At 35.3% G+C, this 21,335-nt stretch overlaps 1 protein-coding gene across 1 annotated transcript in view; it reads left to right on the forward strand.

The window, feature by feature from the left end:
- The window catches only part of ABCB5 (ATP binding cassette subfamily B member 5), a 135,026-nt gene that overhangs the window by 33,404 nt on the left and 80,287 nt on the right, over nt 1-21,335 (forward strand). The window contains exons 8-15 of the mRNA XM_070615876.1: nt 6,163-6,354; nt 6,440-6,611; nt 9,263-9,387; nt 9,468-9,645; nt 11,019-11,132; nt 11,432-11,542; nt 13,587-13,712; nt 14,988-15,191. Of these exons, the coding sequence (XP_070471977.1) occupies nt 6,163-6,354; nt 6,440-6,611; nt 9,263-9,387; nt 9,468-9,645; nt 11,019-11,132; nt 11,432-11,542; nt 13,587-13,712; nt 14,988-15,191 (1,222 nt within the window). The remainder of the gene's footprint in view (nt 1-6,162; nt 6,355-6,439; nt 6,612-9,262; nt 9,388-9,467; nt 9,646-11,018; nt 11,133-11,431; nt 11,543-13,586; nt 13,713-14,987; nt 15,192-21,335) is intronic.

The raw sequence follows: 21,335 nt of genomic DNA on the forward strand, positions 1-21,335 counted from the left end.
ATTTCTGCTTTCTACTTAATTCTAGTCTTACAGTATTAAAGCAGGGTTCTGATGTGCAGTAATGAAGTATGAGTTTCTTACAAAAAAAGTTTGGAACTTTTAAAAATAGGAGAGGAGGATCTATTTAAAAAACAGATAAAAGGGAGAATAAGATGAAAAGATATGTTTGTGTACAGTTATTAAACGGCTACTAAATTTATAAAGAAACATTCTTACCATTTATAATGTAGTATTTGTTATGCTATTGTATCTCAAACTAGTTTTCTGTTTTGGAAATATTTGAGATACTTGATAAAAAAAGGTTCCATAATCAAATTGACTTAGAAACACTGTATATGACAGCCTTCTCTCAGATACATGCAGGACAGATAAGCATAATAAAAGCTCCATTTAATCCAACTTTTCCAAACCTATTTGACTATAGAACCAATTTCTTCCCCTAACACCTAGTAACATCCTGCTGAACTAATATTTTGGTGAACAGGTTTCGGGGAAACATTGCTATATATAACAACTTTTTTGGTGAGTATAAGATAATACCTCTTTCATCTATAATCAGGAACTGAAGAATTTTATTCTAAATTATTTTCCAAAGACAATGACTCATAGTTTTATATAATTTTAATGTTGTCTATGCCTGTGTCGTGTTTGTCAGACAATTATTCTGAAAATAATTGAATCTTTTCTTGTTGAATCCAGATCATAATCATATATAGTTTCAAGATTATTGCTGATGAATATGGTGCCTCCTCTTTTGCTGTCAGGAATTAATTAATTAATTCTATATGAACTTCTAAGCAACTGGTTCCATCCTTTTTGATACTTTTGATATATCTACTATAATCTACTTGAAGATGAAGGGACAAACTAGATGACCAAGTCAGTGTTAGATTAAGTTCAACTGTGCTTAATGTAAAATCCATCATAATAGTGGCTTAACCATGATAGAAATTAATTTCTCTCACATATAAAAATCTGAAAATAGGCAGTCTAAGGATGAAATGTAGCTCAAAAGTCATCAGGAACTCATTCTACTTCTGACTTTCTACAAGTCGTATGACCACATGCATTTTAGCTGAGCATGGAACACTCCAAATAAAATGGAGGTTCTCTTATTTAGGAAGAAGATAAAAATCAGATATTAGATGATACATTAGACAGTTGGCAGTTTCTGTTGCATCAAGTTGTAGCCTAAAGTAATTCCCAAATTGTGTACAGTGGAATTGGCAAATTTTAATAGGTGATACATTTAAAAGGACAGGGGTGTTCATGGTCAATTAGTCTGAGACATCCTGGGTTGAGCAAAATTAAACTATTCTTTGCTTTCAAATCTTTTAATATGTTCCTATGTATTATCAGTTTCCAGAGGAGGGGGCAGTGGGAAGGCGCTAGGTATGCAGTGTTTCCCAAACTTACTTGAGGAACCTTTTTCTCAGAAATATTGCCACAGTGATTCAGATCATAAGCTCAGGATCCAGATCATGGGTTCAGGATTCAGATTGTGGTCTCTGCCACTTTCTAACTATGGAGGCTATTGGGCAACTTCGGTAAACCTCAGTTTCTTCATCTGTAAAATGGGTTATTAATACTTCCTGAAGATTTAATGATACTCAGATACATAAAGGACCCACATACAAAGTAGAGGAAGATGGGCACGGATGTTAGCTCAGGGCCCGTCTTCCTCAGCAAAAAGAGGAGGATGGCAGCAGATGTTAGCTCAGGGCTAATCTTCCTCAAAAAAAAAAAATTTATTTTAATTACTCTTTCTGATTAAATACTTAATATTCTCATTATAGAAAATGTGAAAGGATAAAAGTGCACAAAGAAAATTAAATCACTTATAACCCTACTGCTAGTAAATAATAAATGTTAATTTTGGTTTATATTATTATAGACTTTTACATATATAAGTATACATATATAACTTTAATATAATTGAGGTTAATACTGTTTATATGATTTTAACAGATTTATTGAGGCATAATTACTTATTATAAAACCAGTTTTAAGTGTGCAATTCAATGATTTTAATAAATTTACTGAGTTGTGCAACCACCACCACAATCCATTTTTAGAACGCTTCCATCACTGTGCAAGTTTCCCTCCTTTGCATTCCCACTCCCAGCCCCAGGCAACTACTTATCTGCAATCACTAAAAATTAGCATTTTCTGGACTTTGCATATGCATAGAAACATATATAGGGTTTTGCACCTGACATTTTATTTAGCATAATGTTTTTGAGGTTCACCCATGTTGTAGCATGTATCAGAAGCTCATTCCTTATTATTGCTTAGTAGTAATCCATTCCAGGGATGTGTCACATTTTGTTTATCTATTCACTCATTGACGGACATTGATCCTTCCTGTTTTTTTGCTATTTGAAAATAATGCTTCTATAAACATTGATACATAAACCTTTGCGTAGACATATGTTTTTATTTTTCTTGGGTAGATAACAAGGAGTGGAATTGCTGGGTCATATGTTAAGATTATGCTTATCTTTTAAGAAACTGTCAAACTGTTTTCCAAAATGGCTACATCTTTTTATCTTCCCTCCAATAATGTATAAAAGTTCTAGTTTTTCCACATCCTTGCCAACAGTTGTTATTGTCTGTCTTTTTGATTATAGCCATTGTAGTAAGGGTGAAGTGGCATCATATTGTGGCTTTAATTTGCTTATCCCTAGTGATTAATAATGAGCATTTTTTCATGTACTTTTTAGGCATTCATATATTTTCTTTAGTAAAGTGTATATTCAATATTTTGCCTATTTTTTAATTTAATTTTTTGCTAATTGTCTTCATATTATTGAATTGTGAAAGTTCTTTATGGATTCTAGATACAAGTTCTATATCAGATATATGGTTGGCAAATATTTTCTCCTCGTCTAAGGCTAGTCTTTACATTTTCTTAAAAGTTTCTTTTGAACCACAAAGGTTTTAAATTTTGATGAGACACAGTTTGTTTTTCTTTTATGGCTTGCCCTTCTGGATTTAAGAATTATTTGCCTAACCCAAGATCATGAAGATTTTCTCCAACATTTTCTTCTACAAGTTTCAACCTTTTAGCTCTTACACTTAGGTCTATGATCCATTTTGAGTTTACTTTTGTGACTGTTTTGAGGTAAAGGTCTAATTTCTTTTTTGCATGTGGCTATCCATTTGTCCCAGTACTATTTCTTGAAAAAACTGTCCTTTCTCCATTGAATTACATCGAGACTTTTGCTGAAAGTCAACTGTCCATAGATGTAACGGTTAGTTTCTGTTCTTTCAGTTCTCTTGCATTGATTGATATGTATGTTATTATGCTAGTATCACATTGTCTTGATTACTATAGTCTTAGAGTGAAAATAAATAAAAGTAAAATCAAGAAATGTTAAGTCCTCCAACTTTGTTCTTCTTTTTAAAAATTATTTTGAGTTCTTCTCAATTTCTGTATAAATTTTAAGATCAACTTGTCAAATTCTGGAAAATAGCCTGCTAGGATTTTTGACAGGGATTGCATTGAATCTGTAGATCAATTTGTCATCTTCACAACATGGATTGTCTCTCTACTTATTTAGATCTTCTTTAACTTCTCCCAATAATGTTTTGTAGTTTTCAGTGTTTAAGGCTTGCATTGTTCTTTTCATTTGATTTTATAACCCATTTCCCTCTCACAATATTGCAAACATTTTTCCCACAACAATAAAGTTCAGTAAGATGATTTTTATTAAAACTATAATGTTCTATGCTGTCCTTGAACAGTCCTTCTTATTAGGAAACAGTCAATTCTCATTATTTGAAATTCTTTTCTTCTATTAAAGTCATCATGAACACTGAATTAGTGAATACTGAACCATTGCTCCTAAGGTAAATACAGGATTAGATTCCTGTGAGCCTCTGGTCACAACATTTTCATCAGTCAGTCAACACATAACCTCATTTTATGTGTATTTCTGTTTAAAGTTACCTTATTTAATATATATTGTTGATTCGTTAACACTGAACTCATGGTCAACAGCACTATGACTCATGCCTGAGTGATGCTTATCTAACACATATTTTCTCCATAGGGTACATCACAGACTTCTTGCATGGAGGAACACTAGACAGCACTAGCATGGTGCTTGGGAGCCATTTTAAACAGTGAAATCATCAACAAAAAGCACAAAAATGAGAGAAATTTAGTACTACATAGACCACAGAAATGACTTGTTTATAGTGTGATTGCTGACACAAGAAGGCAGAATGTTGCTTTGTTTCAACTTGAGCTGGGAATGTCTGTGTTGGGTAACTCAGATTTTTTGCCACTCTGCACATGTTCATGAATAACAATGAAAACATCCTGAGTATTGATTTTGGGGTTACAAATAAATGTTATCAAGCAGGCAGATTTGCTGACACAGAATCTGGGAATAATGAGGATTGACTGCATGTTCCTCTGTGTTTTCCTTGGTATACTTCACTTTCCTGGCTTTCCAGCTACCTTGTTGGCCACTCTGCAGCTTTCCTTGCAGGCTCTTTCTCTTCATCCCTAACTCCACCCATGTTTGGAGAGTCCCTGAGCTCAGTCCTTCTCCTTTTCTCTTCTTTATCTACACTTCATTCTGTCTCTGCATGGGTGGTCTCAGCCAGTCCTTTGTTTTAACTACCACCTATAAGCTGACGACTTTCTAATTTATATTATGTTTAATAGGCATGCAAACTTATCATATCTAAATCAGAATACTTGATATCTCCTGCACATCTGTTCCTCTCCTAATCTCCCACCTCTGTAGATGGCACCCCATTCATCCTGTTGCTCAAGTCAAAATCTAAGAAGTTGTCCTTAATTTCTCCTCTACCTGCATTCCTCACATCCAGTACATTGGCAGCTTTAGTTTGTTGTATTTCCAAAATATATCTAGAATCTGTCCACTTCTTTGCCCATTGGCTGCCACCATCCTCATCCAAGCCTCCATCCTTTTCACCTTGGCCGTTGCAATAGCCTCCTAACTAAACTGCCTGCTTCCATTGTGGTCACCTCCATCCATTCTACATAGAGGAGCCAGAGTGACCTTTTAAAAAGTTGGACAAATAAGATCATCCCATGCTTAAATCCTCCAGTAGTCTTCTGTTTCTCTTGGAATAAAACCTGTACAATGCACCATGGCTAAAAGCCCTGCGTATGCCAATTTCTGCAGTCTAATTGTTTCATACCACTTTGGACTTCTTTTGTTCCTGGAATATGCTAAGTTTTTTCCTGACTCAGACATTATTAGTTCTTCTTCTCTTTCTAGAATGCTCTTCTTCTTGCTCTTTTTATAGCTGGCTCCATTTTGTCTTTTGGATCCCAGCAATAATGTCACTTCCTTAAAGAAAATTTCCTATTCACTCTATCTGCACTAGCTTTCCCAAACCAGCTTTATCCATTAGTTATTCTGTGACCTATCTCCCTATTTACTTCCTTCATAAATGACCTGAAATTCTTTTTCTTTGTGTATTGTCTCCTCCCACCAGAATATAAACTCTTCTTGAGTAGGGACCTGTTATCTTGCTCATGACTGTATCTCTAGAACCTCACACATAGTGGGCACCCAGCATACGTTAGTTAATTGACTACATTTCTGATCTGTTCTACTGTTAGATATTTAGATTGTTTTCAGCTTTGCTGTGTTGTTACTAATGTTACAATGACCATGCATCTATATTAATCTTTGTACATATTTCCTTAGGGTAAATTCCTTAAGTTGAATTTGGGTATAAATGGTTTATACATTGGTATTTATATATTTAGTAATGGTAGATATATATATTTTAAAGCATTTTATGCAATGCTTTTTAATACTATCATTTCTTTTCCCTCCTGTTCCACATACAGCTATCTTAATTACTTCAATGTAACTTTTTCAAATGAAAGTATTAAAAAGTGCTGAAACAATATATAAATAGGAAATTTGTTTTAAAAAGCTAATTTCTGCTAATAATGTGAGAGAGACATACTCTAGGTGTCTTACTAGGAAAACCTAGATTCTTACATTCAATGTACTTCACTTTTTCTCATGGAGGTTTATTTTTAGTTATTTTAAGGTTGTAGCACAAATTCTCTTAATCACATGTTATGATAGATTTCATTTTTTTAGTAACAAGGGAGAAATTTGTGCCTCAGTCTCACTAACATTTCCAATAATCTTTTTTCAGGTTGACCCTGTATTATGTTGGAATAGGAGTTATTGCCTTGGTTTTTGGCTACATGCAGATTTCCTTTTGGGTTATGACTGCAGCACGACAAACCAACAGAATTCGAAAACAGTTTTTTCATTCAATTTTGGCACAGGACATCAGCTGGTTTGACAGCTCTGACATCGGTGAACTTAATACTCGCATGACTGAGTAAGAGGATGGATGTGCAGTATGTCAACTTTGTTCTTATATATGAAGTATAAATGACTTAACTGCATTTATTTACTTGTTTCAGTGACATCAACAAAATCAATGAGGGTATTGGAGACAAGATTGCCCTGTTGTTTCAAAACATTTCTACTTTTTCTATTGGCCTGGTGATTGGTTTGGTGAAGGGCTGGAAACTCACCCTGGTGACTCTATCTACCTCTCCTCTTATAATTGCTTCAGCAGCAATGTTTTCTAAGGTAGGCAAATGGCTAATGCAGTGCTGACTGGAAGCAGGAGTGTGAACCAGATGTTTGACTAGGTTTCTCAAAAAAGACATTTCTTTTTATTTTCTATGTCTCAAAATAGAAAGGAATATTATACACCACAAATACTTTTGATTTTGTTCACAATTAATCATCTTTCTATCTTCAAGTTGTTTGGCTAAAATGAGGCTTGGCTTTAATATCTTACTAACGTTAAAAAACATTCCTCTTCATTTAGTAACCTAATACAGCTTCCGGTAATAGCATGGATAAATTATTATGCCATTATACACTGGATACTGGGAGAGCCTTGTGTGTTCTAAATTCCCAGATAAATATGTTGCAATTCATTTCAGTAGAATAGAACAAGAAAGTCCTTAAACAGTAAACACTTAAACACTTGTTTTATTTTAGCCATTTCAAGTTTGTATTTTTTATAAGGCTCTGAATTACATTCAGAATGGTCTATTTTTATGTACTGTGTAAATCTATTTCAGTTTTTTAAACAAATGATGTATTTGCATTCTAATATATTTTTAGCTCTGTTATACTGTGAGTATACCAAAAGATATTAATCTATTTACAGCCTGGTTTTGAAACCAATGCTGTTTGTGAAGTCCAAAAACAACCAACATATCCCTAATATCTCTCTCCAAATCAAGTCTTTGGTAATCCTACCAATGTGTATACCCATCTCCTAGATTGGAGGCACAATGTATTCAAGCTAATTGTTCTTTATGGAAATCAAAGCCATAAAATTCACTGGGTTTATTTGCTGGCAATATACAAATTCAACCAGTAAGAATTTTCAGCAATAAAAATATTCTATGGTTGAGCAATTCCATAAAAATAGGCTTGGATATTTAGACAACAAATCTTTATTTAGTGTGACTTCTAGTGTTAACCTTGTAACCTTTATCAAAATCTTCATCCCCAGCTTATTTGAAATGAGGACCTCTCTGTAGGAAGATTACCCACAGTATGTTACTAAGATCAGGGCCTTAAACTCAACTGCCCAGGGAAGTGAAGTGGAAAAGGAGCTTAAAGGCAACAGCAGTGAGGAATCTAAGTTATGCTGTTGTATTAACTGATTGTGAATAGAAAGCAAGTAAAGGTCAAAGTTATCCAAATAACTAAAAAGTCCAGGGTGGATGGTTTCTAGCTTCCTTCAATTCAGTTTAATTTGGCAAACATTTATTAAGTACTCACTGTGTACAAGGCTTTTTGCTGGGTGCTGCTTCCCCTCCAGTAACATATTACAGAAATAATTATCTTTATTAAGTGAATTCAGAAAATAATGAGTATTAGTCAGTTTATGCTACCTACATACTTTACCAATCATCTGAGCATGTCTTATGTGAAAACAACTCCAATTATGTGGAATGTATTTTGAAAGTAAATAAGTTTTTTATGTGAGTAGGCAGCAGTTAAAGACTCACAACTCTCAGGACAATTTCCCTGCTCCTTTTCATTGAACTGTTGTGCTAATTACTAAATTAAATCCTTTGCTAATTAAGGGAGTAGTGAGTGGGATATATAATGGAGAAAAAGGTACATTCTGATTAAAAAGTTTTGAGAAATCAGGTAAACTTACCTAATATCACCAAGAGTGTTATTCTCCTCTCTGTCTCTCTCTCTGAAATCTCATCTCTTAGTGTGGAGACACAGCTTTTACTAGGCAGGCTGCATTGTGCAGTAATAGCTTCAGGGGTCACACCCCAGACATATGCAGGATCATTGTCCTCTTCCTGCCACAGTCCCCTGACCCATACCCTCTGGAAACCTTGCTTTTTACATAATAACAAATCAAATCAAGGCAAGTAAGGCTCACTAGTTTCCAGAGTACACCTAAAAAGAGCTATGTCCTTAATATCTGTCTCCAAATGAAGTCTTTCCCAATTGTATTAATATAGATACTCATCTTCTAAGTTTTTAAAAACACAGAAAACAGTGAAGCTCTACTTTTTGTTGTTAGTGCCATCGAGTCAGTTTCGACTTCTAGCGACCCTGTGTACAGTGGAGCAGAACCCATTCTGGTCTTTTTGCACCATCCTCTCATTTTTGGGTGCTCTATCAGAATAGCACCCAGATGCTCCACTACTATTCATAAGATTTTCATGACCAACTTTTTTGGAATGGGGTGGCCAGGTCCTTCTTCCTAGTCTGTCTAGTCTGGGAGTTTCACTGAAACCTGTCCACCATGGGTGACACTGCTGGTGTTTGAAATACTGGTAGCATAGCTTGCAGCATGACAGCAACATGCAGCTGCCACATATGACAACTGACAAATGGTAGTGTGGTTCTGTGACTGGGAAATGAACCCTGGGCCTTGGCAGTAAGAACACCAAACGTTAGCCACTAGACCACCAGGGCTGACTGAAGCTCTACAAGTAGAAGGAAAAATAGAGATTTTGATTCTAGGTTACTTTAAGCTAAGCTCTTTCACTGCTGTGAGACTTTAAACAGGCAATATCTGTGGCCATTGGTTTCCTCATCTGCAAACTAACAAGATTAGATTAAGTGATATTAAGTACCTTTTCGATAATAAAATTCTGTTATTATAGATTCTTCCTGAATTAAATTCTTTGCACATTGTTACTACCCCAGAGTCTTCTTTGGTTAACTGTGGTTGTGGTTTATTACAGATAGTCATCTCATTAACCAGTAAGGAATTAAACGCCTATTCCAAAGCTGGGGCTGTAGCGGAAGAAGTCTTGTCATCAATCCGAACTGTCATAGCCTTTGGGGCCCAGGAGAAAGAGATTCAAAGGTCTGTCCATTTAATTCTGACAATATATGCTTGGTTTTATTTTCCCCCAAGGTTATTACATTGTGTTTTGTCTTTTTAAGGTATACACAGAATCTAAAAGATGCAAAGGATGTTGGCATAAAAAAGGCAATAGCTTCAAAACTCTCCCTTGGTGCTGTGTACTTCTTTATGAATGGAACCTATGGACTTGCTTTTTGGTATGGAACCTCCTTGATTCTTAGTGGAGAAGCTGGTTATACCATTGGAACTGTTCTTGCTGTAAGTCTTATTTTGAGAACAAAGGTAACTGGCCTAGATAATCTTTTCCTACCTAGAGTTTAGTAAAAGTTTCTCTTTGAATGACAATGAATATTTTAAGATGAATGGCTTTAATGAATAAATATTTCTTTCCTTCAAATGAGTTATACACACCTTTAAATTATAGTTATGAGTTGACAGGATTTACTCATCCAGTACATTTTAGTGTCTTCTCAAAACACTATGCTTTTAGCAGAATCATAATTGAATTCTGCACTGAGAGACAGAGTTTTCTTAATCTAGCAGTCAAAAAGATCAGTCTCTAGTGAGACTTTTTCCTTTCAATCTTGCTGAGATAAGATGGCACTCTACATTTACTTGCTAAATGTCTTCCTCTGGAAATACTCTGTAGATTGGATTCTCCTGCCCTTCCTCTGTCCTTTTACCATATAGTAATGTTAAAAGCAGACTATAAACAGTTCTGTCCAACAGCACAATTTAGAGTTTTTCAAACTCTTAGGGTTTATGCATTAAATTATAATTTATTCAGTCCTCCTCCCAAATTTCAGTAATAAACAGATCAGTCCAGGATTAAGAACCATTTGTCTTGCTGAACTGAATTGATCTGGTCTATATACTTCAATTCTCATTTGGCCTTCCCATTCTATGTAGATTTTTTTTCTTTCAACTAAAGTCATCTTTTGAATTTGAGACTTCCCTAGTTAAGCCATTAAGCTATTCATTTATTTCATATTAATAAAATGAGTTTATTATATTTCATATAAATGAACTCTGAGGAATTTTTGGCTCATCCTTGCTCCTCAGTTTATGTGTGACTGTGGGCAAATGACTTGCTAAGCCTTAGCTTCCTTATCTGTAATATAGGAAAAATAGTGCCTAGCTTGTGAGATTCTTTCCCTATTTGACTTTTTACAGAGATGGGTCTGTCAGAAAATGGACAATAGTCCAATAATGCAAGAATTCAGAAAAGTTTGGGCAGAAATAGTACAATGTCTTTAAGATAGTAGAATCTATCACATCCCTCTTTTTAAAAATCAAGAGGTTAACCAGCTAGGAGGAGAGTGCAACTCACCTCCTCACCTAACCAAGTTTATGTATGGCCAGCACTCTTCAGTGAGCAGATTTTTCTGCTCAGACCTCCCAGCAGGTGATAATGACAAGACTATGGGATAATCACAAGTTGTTCCACATTAGAAAAAGGACAAGTACACTTGGATTAACTGATGTTTCCTTTATATTTGGTAGCATCTTACAGTCTTTCCTACCGAATTTCTCCAATATCTCTCTGTGATTCTCAGCCAAGTATACACTTCATTCTGTTATCCCTCTTATATAACAGAGGAAGGATAAATATTATTTTTTTGTTCCTGTAGGTTTTCTTTAGTGTAATCCATAGTAGTTATTGCATTGGAGCAGCAGCCCCTAACTTTGAAAACTTCATGATAGCCCGAGGAGCTGCCTTTAATATTTTCCAGGTTATTGATAAGGTAAGACTTCTAATTGCTTTGGAAGATAACCACTATTACTGCAAGAGGGAAACCAGAAAACGGGTACCCACATTTCACTAAAAGAAAAAGGACAAAATCCATGTTGGCCAATTGGTTATGGAAAGAGATTGTTTTAACTTTTCTGTAAGGAGATTGTATTTTATTGAAACCTTCATGTCTAACTCAATGCACTTCTGAAAGCACTGTAAAAGGAAACCATCTTAAAAACTATTTTTAGGATATAGAGAGTGTCAGCTTAATCCCTTGGAGATGTATAATGTTCTCTTTGTTTTTCTAAGAAACCTGCTATAGATAACTTTTCAACAACAGGATTTAAACCTGAATGTATAGAAGGAACTGTGGAATTTAAAAATGTTTCTTTCAGTTATCCATCAAGACCATCTATCAAGGTAGGTTAAATTTAATTATAGAATTGTAAGGTTCTCTGTTATTATCTTCTACTGGCTAAAATCTCCTCTTATGAGATTATTTAGGGTCATTTTGACCAAGATTTGGCTACTTTACTTAGAGACTTTAGGAAAGAGAGAGAAGGGGAGGGAGGGAGGAAGAAAGGAGAAAAGGAAGGAAGGTTCAGTAATGGACAAATGACTAGAAGAACTAGTTACATTTTGCAGCCTTGTTTCTGTAGTCTGCTGACTAAAACATTTTCAACTCCCTAGAATGCCTCCACTCTGATTTTGGAAGCACACCAAAATGTTTTGGATTGATGGTGCCACCTATTGGTGATCCCTGGATGTTATCCCACTCAACAGATAACTCATTTTAACCTCCTAGTTTCTAACCTGAGGGTATTATGCATATGTTGTCCCTTTCCCTTCTCCCTTCCCTAGGGCTTTAACTGCACCAGCATTTGTGTCTCAGGTACTTTCTCAGTTTTACAGTTTTACACTCATGCACACATAGTCCTCCCTTTATCATTCACCCTTTGACAAGATCTTGTGAAAATGTGTCTGTTGTCTTCCTCTTTTCATTTTATTAGTGTATTTACTCAAAAAAGTAGTTACTGTTAAAGATTAACTACAAATAAAATAGCTGTTTCGTAGAAAAAGGAGGACATGACTTTAAGTGAAATAGATAAAACTACTAATGCCATCAACCTTTTAAAGTATGCAAATATCCCCTGTAGAATTCGCATCAAAAAAAAAAGATTTACCTTCTCCTACTTCCTTATTTTTCTTTGATTGAATTTCTCTTTTCAAAGCTCTTTTTTTAAAAAAAAATTTTGTTACCTAATTACCGTTATTGGAATTGTGTTGTCTTCTACTGTTTTTCTTAACATCAATAGAGTATTTCAACTGCATTTTGTAACTGCATTTGGGTTGGCCTCCTGGAGACTTAAGCACCACTGGGACCGTTATATTGCATGGTAGAGTGCTCTCTGTTTTTTTAAACAACTATTTTTCAAATGAACTTTTGAAACATACCCCTTTTGTTAAGCTGAAGAATGAACAAATCTTTTTTAAAAAATAGTCCAGCCTCTTTAAATAAAAGACAGATTCTTCCGAGGAAAGAACAGAAGCTAACTCTAGAGTAAAAGTACAGGTGGGAGGGGAGGCACTCCCACTGGGGGTCCCTGATTTCTCACCTCGTTTAAAGGCCTTTTCCCTGCTTTGCCCTTTGCAGGTTTTGTGTTTGGCTTGTTTAAAGAGTCTGTTTCTTTACAAGTGGTGAGATCAAAGTCAGAGTCCAAGGAGAGATTCCCCTGTTTGGGGCTGAATATATACAAATGCATGCAAAGACGGCTGAGAGTCTCTCAACACGATTGCTATTGTTATTTTGGGAGAGTAATTATTTGCGAGACGTCTCTCACATTGCAGGTCCCTGGGACGCTAAATGCTAGTAGCAACCCCTAGTTATTGAGATAATTTTAAAAGTCCTATCCCCCATGTTGAAACGTCCCCATGAGATCCACCACTAGAGAGAGAGGGTTTCTAATGGCAGACTCCCAGCCATGGGAGTCGCTAAGGAATCTTGCCAGTTGTTTTACTTTGGAATCTATTTTGCAATAAGGTTAAGTATATTCTAAGGAAGAACTTCCTTAAATAGCTCACAGAGATAGCTGGCAAGATTTCATTCAGTTGTTTCAAATTAAAAGATAAAACTTTTACTAACTTGGTAATCATGAAATTTATTTAAGTATTTTAGTTGAAAATGTGAACAGTTTGCTGTAGCTAGTTAATATTTTATGAGTACTCAATTTAGTTCTCCTCTATATGTAGAGAGATGATGAGAGATTCTTTTACTGTTATTTTCCAAAGTTATGTAAGTTATTATTATATATAAACATGAAACAAACATAACAAGATCTAATTTTTTAAGTGCCACAGAAGAATTCATTTTGTTTATGATTATACATTGAATTTCTGAAAATATATAAATCATATTCTCACTTACCCTAGTTTTATGGAATTTTTTTCCCATACATTCCAATAGATTCTGAAAGGTCTGAATCTAAAAATTAAGTCTGGAGAGACAATAGCCTTGGTTGGCCCCAACGGCAGTGGGAAGAGTACAGCAGTCCAACTTCTGCAGAGATTATATGATCCCGACGATGGCTTTGTAAGTGCAGCTAGCAAAATGATGAACAGTCCACATGACGGGATTTGGAAATCCCACCTATTACTGGGAGCTTACAGCTATGTCGATCTTTAATTTTTAACAGTGGAGCTGGGAGAGAAGCCATATTGTTTTCTTTCTGGCATATTCATTTATTCAACAAATATTTATTGAGCACTCACTGTATGCTATTCTGGCACTGTTCTGGGTGCTAGGGGATACATGGGTGAACAAAGTTTACATTCTAGTAAGTAGAGAAAGACAATAAATAAAATAAGTAAATTATGTAGTATGTTAGAAGATAATAAATGCTTTGGAGAAAAATAACATAGTAATTTTATAGTACCTAGAACTTACCAAGAATTTCAGTTTCTCAGAACATCCCAGAAGAATGATATCTGTGGAAAATATGCTCACTTATTTTTTTTTTTTGTCATCCATAATATTGCACTTAACTTTCTCATCCTTGTAAATGGTACAGAGAATGAGACTATGATAGTCACAGAAGCGTAATTCTTACCCTTCTAGTCAGGTTTTCAACTGTTATTTTTAAAAGAAAATCTACTCTCCTAGAGCCTGGCTTCACTTATATTTGACTTCTAAAGTCTTCATTTGGAGTATCCTAGACCCATGTGTCCATGATAATACTGAGTAAATAAGTTATTGGATAAGCATTCTGTATGTGTTGCATACAACACCCATGCCCAGACAGAATCCCGGAGTTGGTGAGAAAGAGAGACTCTGTGAGTTATAATTATCACACCCTGGCTTCTGTCATCGAATATGTTTGTGTAATGGGTAAAGGCACTGTCTGTGGAGAATACAGCGTTCATTTACTATTATTTATAGCCATGAATAGAAGACACTTTTGTCTTTGGCAGGGGAATGGGATGTTGAAGAGAAATAAGGAAAGGTATCTCCTAGAAAAAATTTTTAAGGTCACATCAATCTTAAAATAACAAAACTGAAGTTTGTTACATGTGTCTACCTGATAATTGTGGCTTCTAGAGTATATATCTTCTTAATATCTAATTTGTGAATGGAATAAAGATATTCAGGTGGTTTGGCAAATTTTAAGTCAATTTTTTTTAGGTTGTGTTGGTTCCTATCTACCAGAAAGTCTTTTGACAATACACATGCTATAAGTATTTTATCAAAATAGAGTCAGTCTTTGATTCTTGAAATAACCTGCTTCTCAGCTTATGGTTTGAACTAGTGAAAAAGACTCTAAAGCAAAACAAAGTCATGACAACATGATTCATTCCTTTGGATTGGCAGATCACGGTGGATGGGAATGACATCAGAACTTTAAATGTACAGCATTATAGAGAACATATTGGAGTGGTCAGCCAAGAGCCTGTTTTGTTTGGGACCACCATTAATAATAATATTAAATATGGACGAGATGACGTGACCGATGAAGAGATTGAGAAAGCAGCAAAGGAAGCAAATGCTTTTGATTTTATTATGGAGTTTCCCAGTGTAAGTACACCATGTAGCCTGTGTCCCTAGTGTGGAGCTAAAGCTCTGCAATATTCCCGAATAAGGTAACCAAACAATAACTTCTACAGTGTAGGGAGAGGGTGATTAATTTTTGGATTGTCTTAGATGAAACATCTATAAATCAGAGAACATGGTAACAATGAAAAGAAGAAATGTATCATTGAAAAGTTAATTTTTAAAAATAATATTTAGTTCTTACTTGTTCTAACTACAAATGGAAAAGGAAAAAATGTGAAGAGTATGTTAAAGTATAACAAAGAAATATGAGGCAAAATCATGAGTTCAAGCTGAAAAATAATGTCTGCAAAAATATTGATTTGGGAGGCCATCTTGTGGCTAAGAGTGGGAATGTCACACACCATGTTCAGATTGGTTCTGTGATAAGGCGAAAGGAAAACTACGATCGTTTTTAGAGGCACATGGAGCTAATATTAGACGAAAGTGTGAAATAATACTCAGAAAGAGTAAACGAAAATTCTTGTTACTAGGACATATGGGATCCTAGTGGGTATTTAAATTTGGTACAGAACTATAAAACCATTTATTTACGTTTCCCAAAGTATTCATTCGTTAATATCACCTGAAATTGTTGTGGGAAGCACCTTGTAAAACATGAAAGAATGAGATTTGAAATTAAAATGCAGAAAAGGGGGCCAGCCCCCTGGCCAAGTGGTTAAGTTCGGGCACTCTGCTTCAGCAGCCCAGGGTTTCACTGGTTCAGATCCCGGGCGCAGACATGGCATCGCTCGTCAGGCCACACTGAGGTGGCATCCCACATGCCACAACTAGAAGGACCCACGACTGAAATACACAACTATGTACTCAGGGGATTTGGGGAGAAAAAGAAAAAAAATGACAACAGTTGTTAGCTCGTGTGCCAATCTAAAGAAAAAAAAAATACAGGTAAAATCCACCATCCCAGAGAGGGACAATAACAAAAAAATTCACTTTACTGGATATATTTTATAAAACACACTCCATGCATCTTAATAATTTTGTTCTTTCATTTTTTTTTTTTACAAAAACTTTGTTATGCCAGTAATTACCTCCTATTCCCATAATTTAGGGTCATAATTAGGACAGCAAACTCATTAAGGGCTTGAGGTCATTTTTTGCCTTGTGATTTGGGAAAACACAGACTTCCTTTTTTTGACCTTATGCCACTTTCAATGACTTCCTTTCCTCAAAACACCAATGATCTTCAGTTTCCCACTTTGGATTAGGGAGCTTTCTGGTGCCTCTTAAATTATATGCTCTAAGTTACTACTTGCATTTACTAAAAGTCTATTATTTAAATAAATATATCTCTTGCTATAAATCTATTAGTAAGTCCTAAAGATATAATCCAAAGAACAAATTAAATATACAGGTTTACCATGAAGGAAATTAAATTCCACAGCCATTGTTAATCAGAGAAATAAGAATAAGCCTAATAAAAAATAATAGTTCCAGAAATGGTTAATTCAGATAGGTGAAAAATTGGAGAAAATTATGCCATTACTTCCATGATATATTCATATTTTTAAGTTAATATTTTAGGAATAACTGAAACTCACTAGCCTTTTCCCATAAACAACTATAAAACTGGCTAAAATATATGAGGCATAGGACAAGTGTTTCCAAGCATTAGATTAGAGGTAGTACAAGACTATAATTCCTGAGAGAAAGGAAACTCATGAATAAACTCTATGAATTTGCAGCATTCTGCCTGGGAACACATTTCTGACCACATCTCAGTGAACTGGAATCCAGAGAGAACATGGCAGCAGCCCCACTGAGCTGAGAGGCAGAAATCAGATTTCAGGACAGCTTAAGCAACTAGAGACGCAATGAGAGAAGTGTAGAGTTGAGGTTGGGGGCAGAAGTCCGTGTAGACATCCCTTGAGAATTGTCCTCCAAGTATAACACTACCTAAGGCTTACCAGAGAGCAGCTGCTACAAAGCTGAGAGTTAAACAGAAATACTAGAATTCAAGCAGTGCTGTGGGGATGTTGAAAACACAGCCAAGCCAAAAGTGGAGAGATCATATTAACACCTTTTTAATACCTCAGGCATGTAGCTAAAACACCAAAAAAGAAAAGAAAGCACACCTCAAGAATAAAGACCACACCTTAGAGCAAGGCTGACTCTAGATCTGCCCTAACAAAGTGTGAAACCGAGCCAGGACAAGATCCCCAGAGGAGACAGAATTTGGAGTTTGGGTCCTGCCAAATTTCGAGGCTTTCTACAGATTCACCCCAACAAAGCATAAAACCAAGATTACACAAGTGCAAGATGATCGGTCAGTATTTGAATTGCCTACTAGAACAAAAATCAACATTTTTTCAGAAGAAAACAGAATTCAGAGTCGTTCTAACATACCATGCAGAGTGTTCAGTATATATTCTACAATAATTAGATATGCAAAGAAACAGGAAAAATATGACCCATAGGCAAGAAAACATAATCCCAAATGCTTTTGCACTTCAGAAAAGCTTCAAAATGCATGAGGCAAAAACTGATACACCTGAAAAGAGAGAGAAAAATCCATAATTTTAGTTGAAGTCTTCAGTATTTGATAGAACAAGTAGGCAGAAAATCAGTAAGGATATAGATGTCCTGAACAATACTATCAACCCGCAAGATCCGACTGACGTTTATTGAACACTCCAACCAATAACAGCAGAATATATTCTTCTCATGTGCACATAAACAATATTCTCGGCCATTAAAAAAAAACTTTGCAATTTACAAAAAAGACAAAACAAAAAATATATTTGAAGACCATAATAAAACTATAGAAATCAATAGCAGAAATATATCTGGAAAATCCACAAATATTTGAAAATTAAATAACACACTTATAAGTAATCTATGGCTTAAAGAGGAAGTCTCAAGAAAATTTAAAAACTATTTTGAACTAAAAATGAAAATGAGGGGCCAGCCCTGTGGGATAGTGGTTAAGTCCAGTGTGCTCCACTTCAGTGGTTCCGGTTTGCAGGTTCTGATCTGGGCACAGACCTATGCACTCATCAGGCCATGCTGTTGCAGTGACCCACATACAAAATAGAGGAAGATTGGCACAGATTTTAGCTCAGGGCTAATCTTCCTCAAGCAAAAGAAAGAGGAAGATTGGCAACATATGTTAGCTCAGAGTGAATCTTCCACACCAAAAAAAGAAAAAAAAAAAAACCAGAAACAATCCAAATGTTCATCAGCACCTGAATGGATAAATAAATCATGATTGATAGATTGCCAGATGAAATACAAGATTTACAGTTAAATTTGAATTTCTGATAAATAACAAGTAACTTTTTTGGTATAAGTCTGTCCTAAATACTGTATGAAACATACTTATACTAAAAAAGTATTCATTATTCATCTGAAATTCAAATTTGACTGAGCTCCATGGGTTTTCTTTAATGCATTTTTATTTGTTTTTGCTAAATTTGGCAACCCAAGGTAAAATTATATGGTGTGGAACACTACTCGGAGCGAACTACTGATAAACACAGCATGGATGAATCTCAGAAACATTATGGTAGGTAAAAGAAGACAGACCAAAGAAGTACACACTGCAGTTTTCACAAGGCTGCAGGATACAAAATTAATATGCAAATGTCAGTCGCTTTCCTATATACCAGCAATGAACAAGTAGAATTTGACATTAAAAACACAATACCATTTTACATTAGCACACCAAAAATGAAATACTTAGGTATATATTTAACAAAATATGTATAAGGTCTATATGAGGAAAACTGCAAAAGTCTGATGAGCAAGATCAAAAAACTAAATAAATGGAGAGATACTCCCTGTTCATGGATAAGAAGAGTCAGTATTGCCAAGATGTCACTTCTTCCTAACTTGATCTAAAGATTCAACACAATGCCAGTCAAAATCCCAGCAAGTTATTTTGTGGATAACAGCAAACTGATTCTAAAGTTTGTATAGAGAGGCAAAAGATCCAGAACTTTGGATAAAGGGCTTCACCCAATAGAATGTTACTAACCATGCTTCCTTAGTGCTAGAAGTTACTTCCAACCCCAAAAATCTAACAATATCAGGGCTGGCCCTATGGCATAGTGATTGACTTCACACGCTCTGCTTTGGCAGCCTGGGGTTTGCAGGTTTGGATCCCGGGTGCAGACCTAACACTGCTCATCAAGCCACGTTGTGGTGGCATCCCACATAAAATGGAGGAAGATTGGCACAGATGTTGGCTCAGTGACAGTCTTCCTCAAGCAAAAAGAGGAGGATTGGCAACAGATGTTAGCTCAGGGCCAATTCACACACAAGAAAAAAAAAGCTAATAATATCTACTTTGTTAAAGATGCATATACCAAAAACAATAAATTAAATAGATAAAAGAAGACCTAAAAAGTCTCCCAATTTTCAAGGCAAAGAAACCATCAACAAAACAAAAAGGCAGCCTACTAAATGGAAGACTATATTTGCAAATGATATAACTGATAAAGGGTTAATATCCAAAATATCTAAGGAGCTTAATATCAAAAAAAACCCAATCTGATTAAAAAATAGGCAGAGGATGTAAATAGACATTTTTCCAAAGAAGACATAGAGATGGCCAACAAGTACATGAAAAGGTGCTCAACATCACTAGTAATCAGGGAAATGTAAATCAAAACCACGAGATATCACTTCACTCCTGTCAGAATGGCTATTATCAGAAAGACAGAAAATAACGAGTGTTTGTGAGGATGTAGAGAAAAGGGACTCCTCATGCACTGTTGGTGGGAATGTAAATTAATGCAACCAGTATGGAAAACAGTATGGAGGTTCCTCAAAAAATTAAAAATAGAGCTGCCATACAATCCAGCAATACCATTTCTGGGTATTTATCCAAAGAATATGAAAACACTAATTTGAAAAGGTATATGCACCCCTATGGTCATTGCAGCATTGTTTACAATAGCCAAGATATGGAAGCAACCTAAGTGTCCATAGATGGATGAATGAATAAAGAAGATGTGGTGTATATATAAATAATCGAATATTAGCCATAAAAAAGAATGAAACCCTCCCATTTTCGACAACATGAATGGATCTAGAGAGTATTATGCTAAGTGAAATAAGCTCGATAGAGAAAGAAGATTGCTGTATGATGTCACTTATATCTGGAATCTAAAAAAAAGACCCAAAAACAAATTAACAAACAAAACAAAACAGAAACAGACTGATAGATACAGAGAAAAATTGGTGGTTGCCAGAGGGGAAGGGGTGGGGAAAGGGCAAAATAGGTGAAGGAGATTAGAGGTACAAACTTCTAGTCATAAAATAAGTTACTGGGATGTACTGTACAGCTTACGGAATCTAGTCAACAGTATTGTAATAACTTTGTATGATGACAGATGATAACTAGTCTTATCAGAGTGATCATTTTGCAATGTAAGTAAATGTTAAATCACTATGTTGTACAACTGAAACTAATACAATATTGTATGTCAACTATACTTCAATTTAAAGAATTTTTAGGGGGCTGGCCCAGTGGTACAGTGGTTAAGTTCCCATGTTCTGCTTCGGTGGCCCAGGGTTCCCTGGTTCGGATCCCAGGTGTGGACCTTCACGTCACTTGTCAAGCCGTGCTGTGGCAGGCATCCCACATACAGAGTAGAGGAAGATGGGCACGGATGTTAGCTCGGGGCCAGCCTTCCCCAGCAAAAAGAGGAGGATTGGCAGATGTTAACTCAGGGCTAATCTTCCTCAAAAAAACAAAAAATTTTTTTAATTCCCCCAAGATTGAAAAAGATTTTGAGGGGAAGTTAGTTTTCGCAATATTTTTTTTCATGCAATTTTTCAGAATATCCAGAAAGGAAATTGTGGATAACATATTAAATTACTAATAAACATTTCAAATTATAAAGTTTGTGTTCATATTGCAGGTGTTCTCTTAAAGATTTAAATGCAGTTTTTAAATGTTTAAAAATTTTTGAAAATTGATTCGAATTATTATTAATTTTTCTAAAAATCCTTGATTATCGTATGTTCTCATTTCCTTTAGTCCTAGCCAAATTTTTCTTAGGTCCTCTTTTCACTAGACTCTTTTTTTTATAGTAGTAATTTGTTTTCAGAAAGAACAGATCAAAGGTCAAAAACATCCAGGCTGAAGTAATGATTAAGTTG

The sequence above is a fragment of the Equus przewalskii genome, chromosome 4 (genome assembly GCF_037783145.1).
Source record: "Equus przewalskii isolate Varuska chromosome 4, EquPr2, whole genome shotgun sequence".
NCBI classification, from domain to species: Eukaryota; Metazoa; Chordata; class Mammalia; order Perissodactyla; family Equidae; genus Equus; species Equus przewalskii.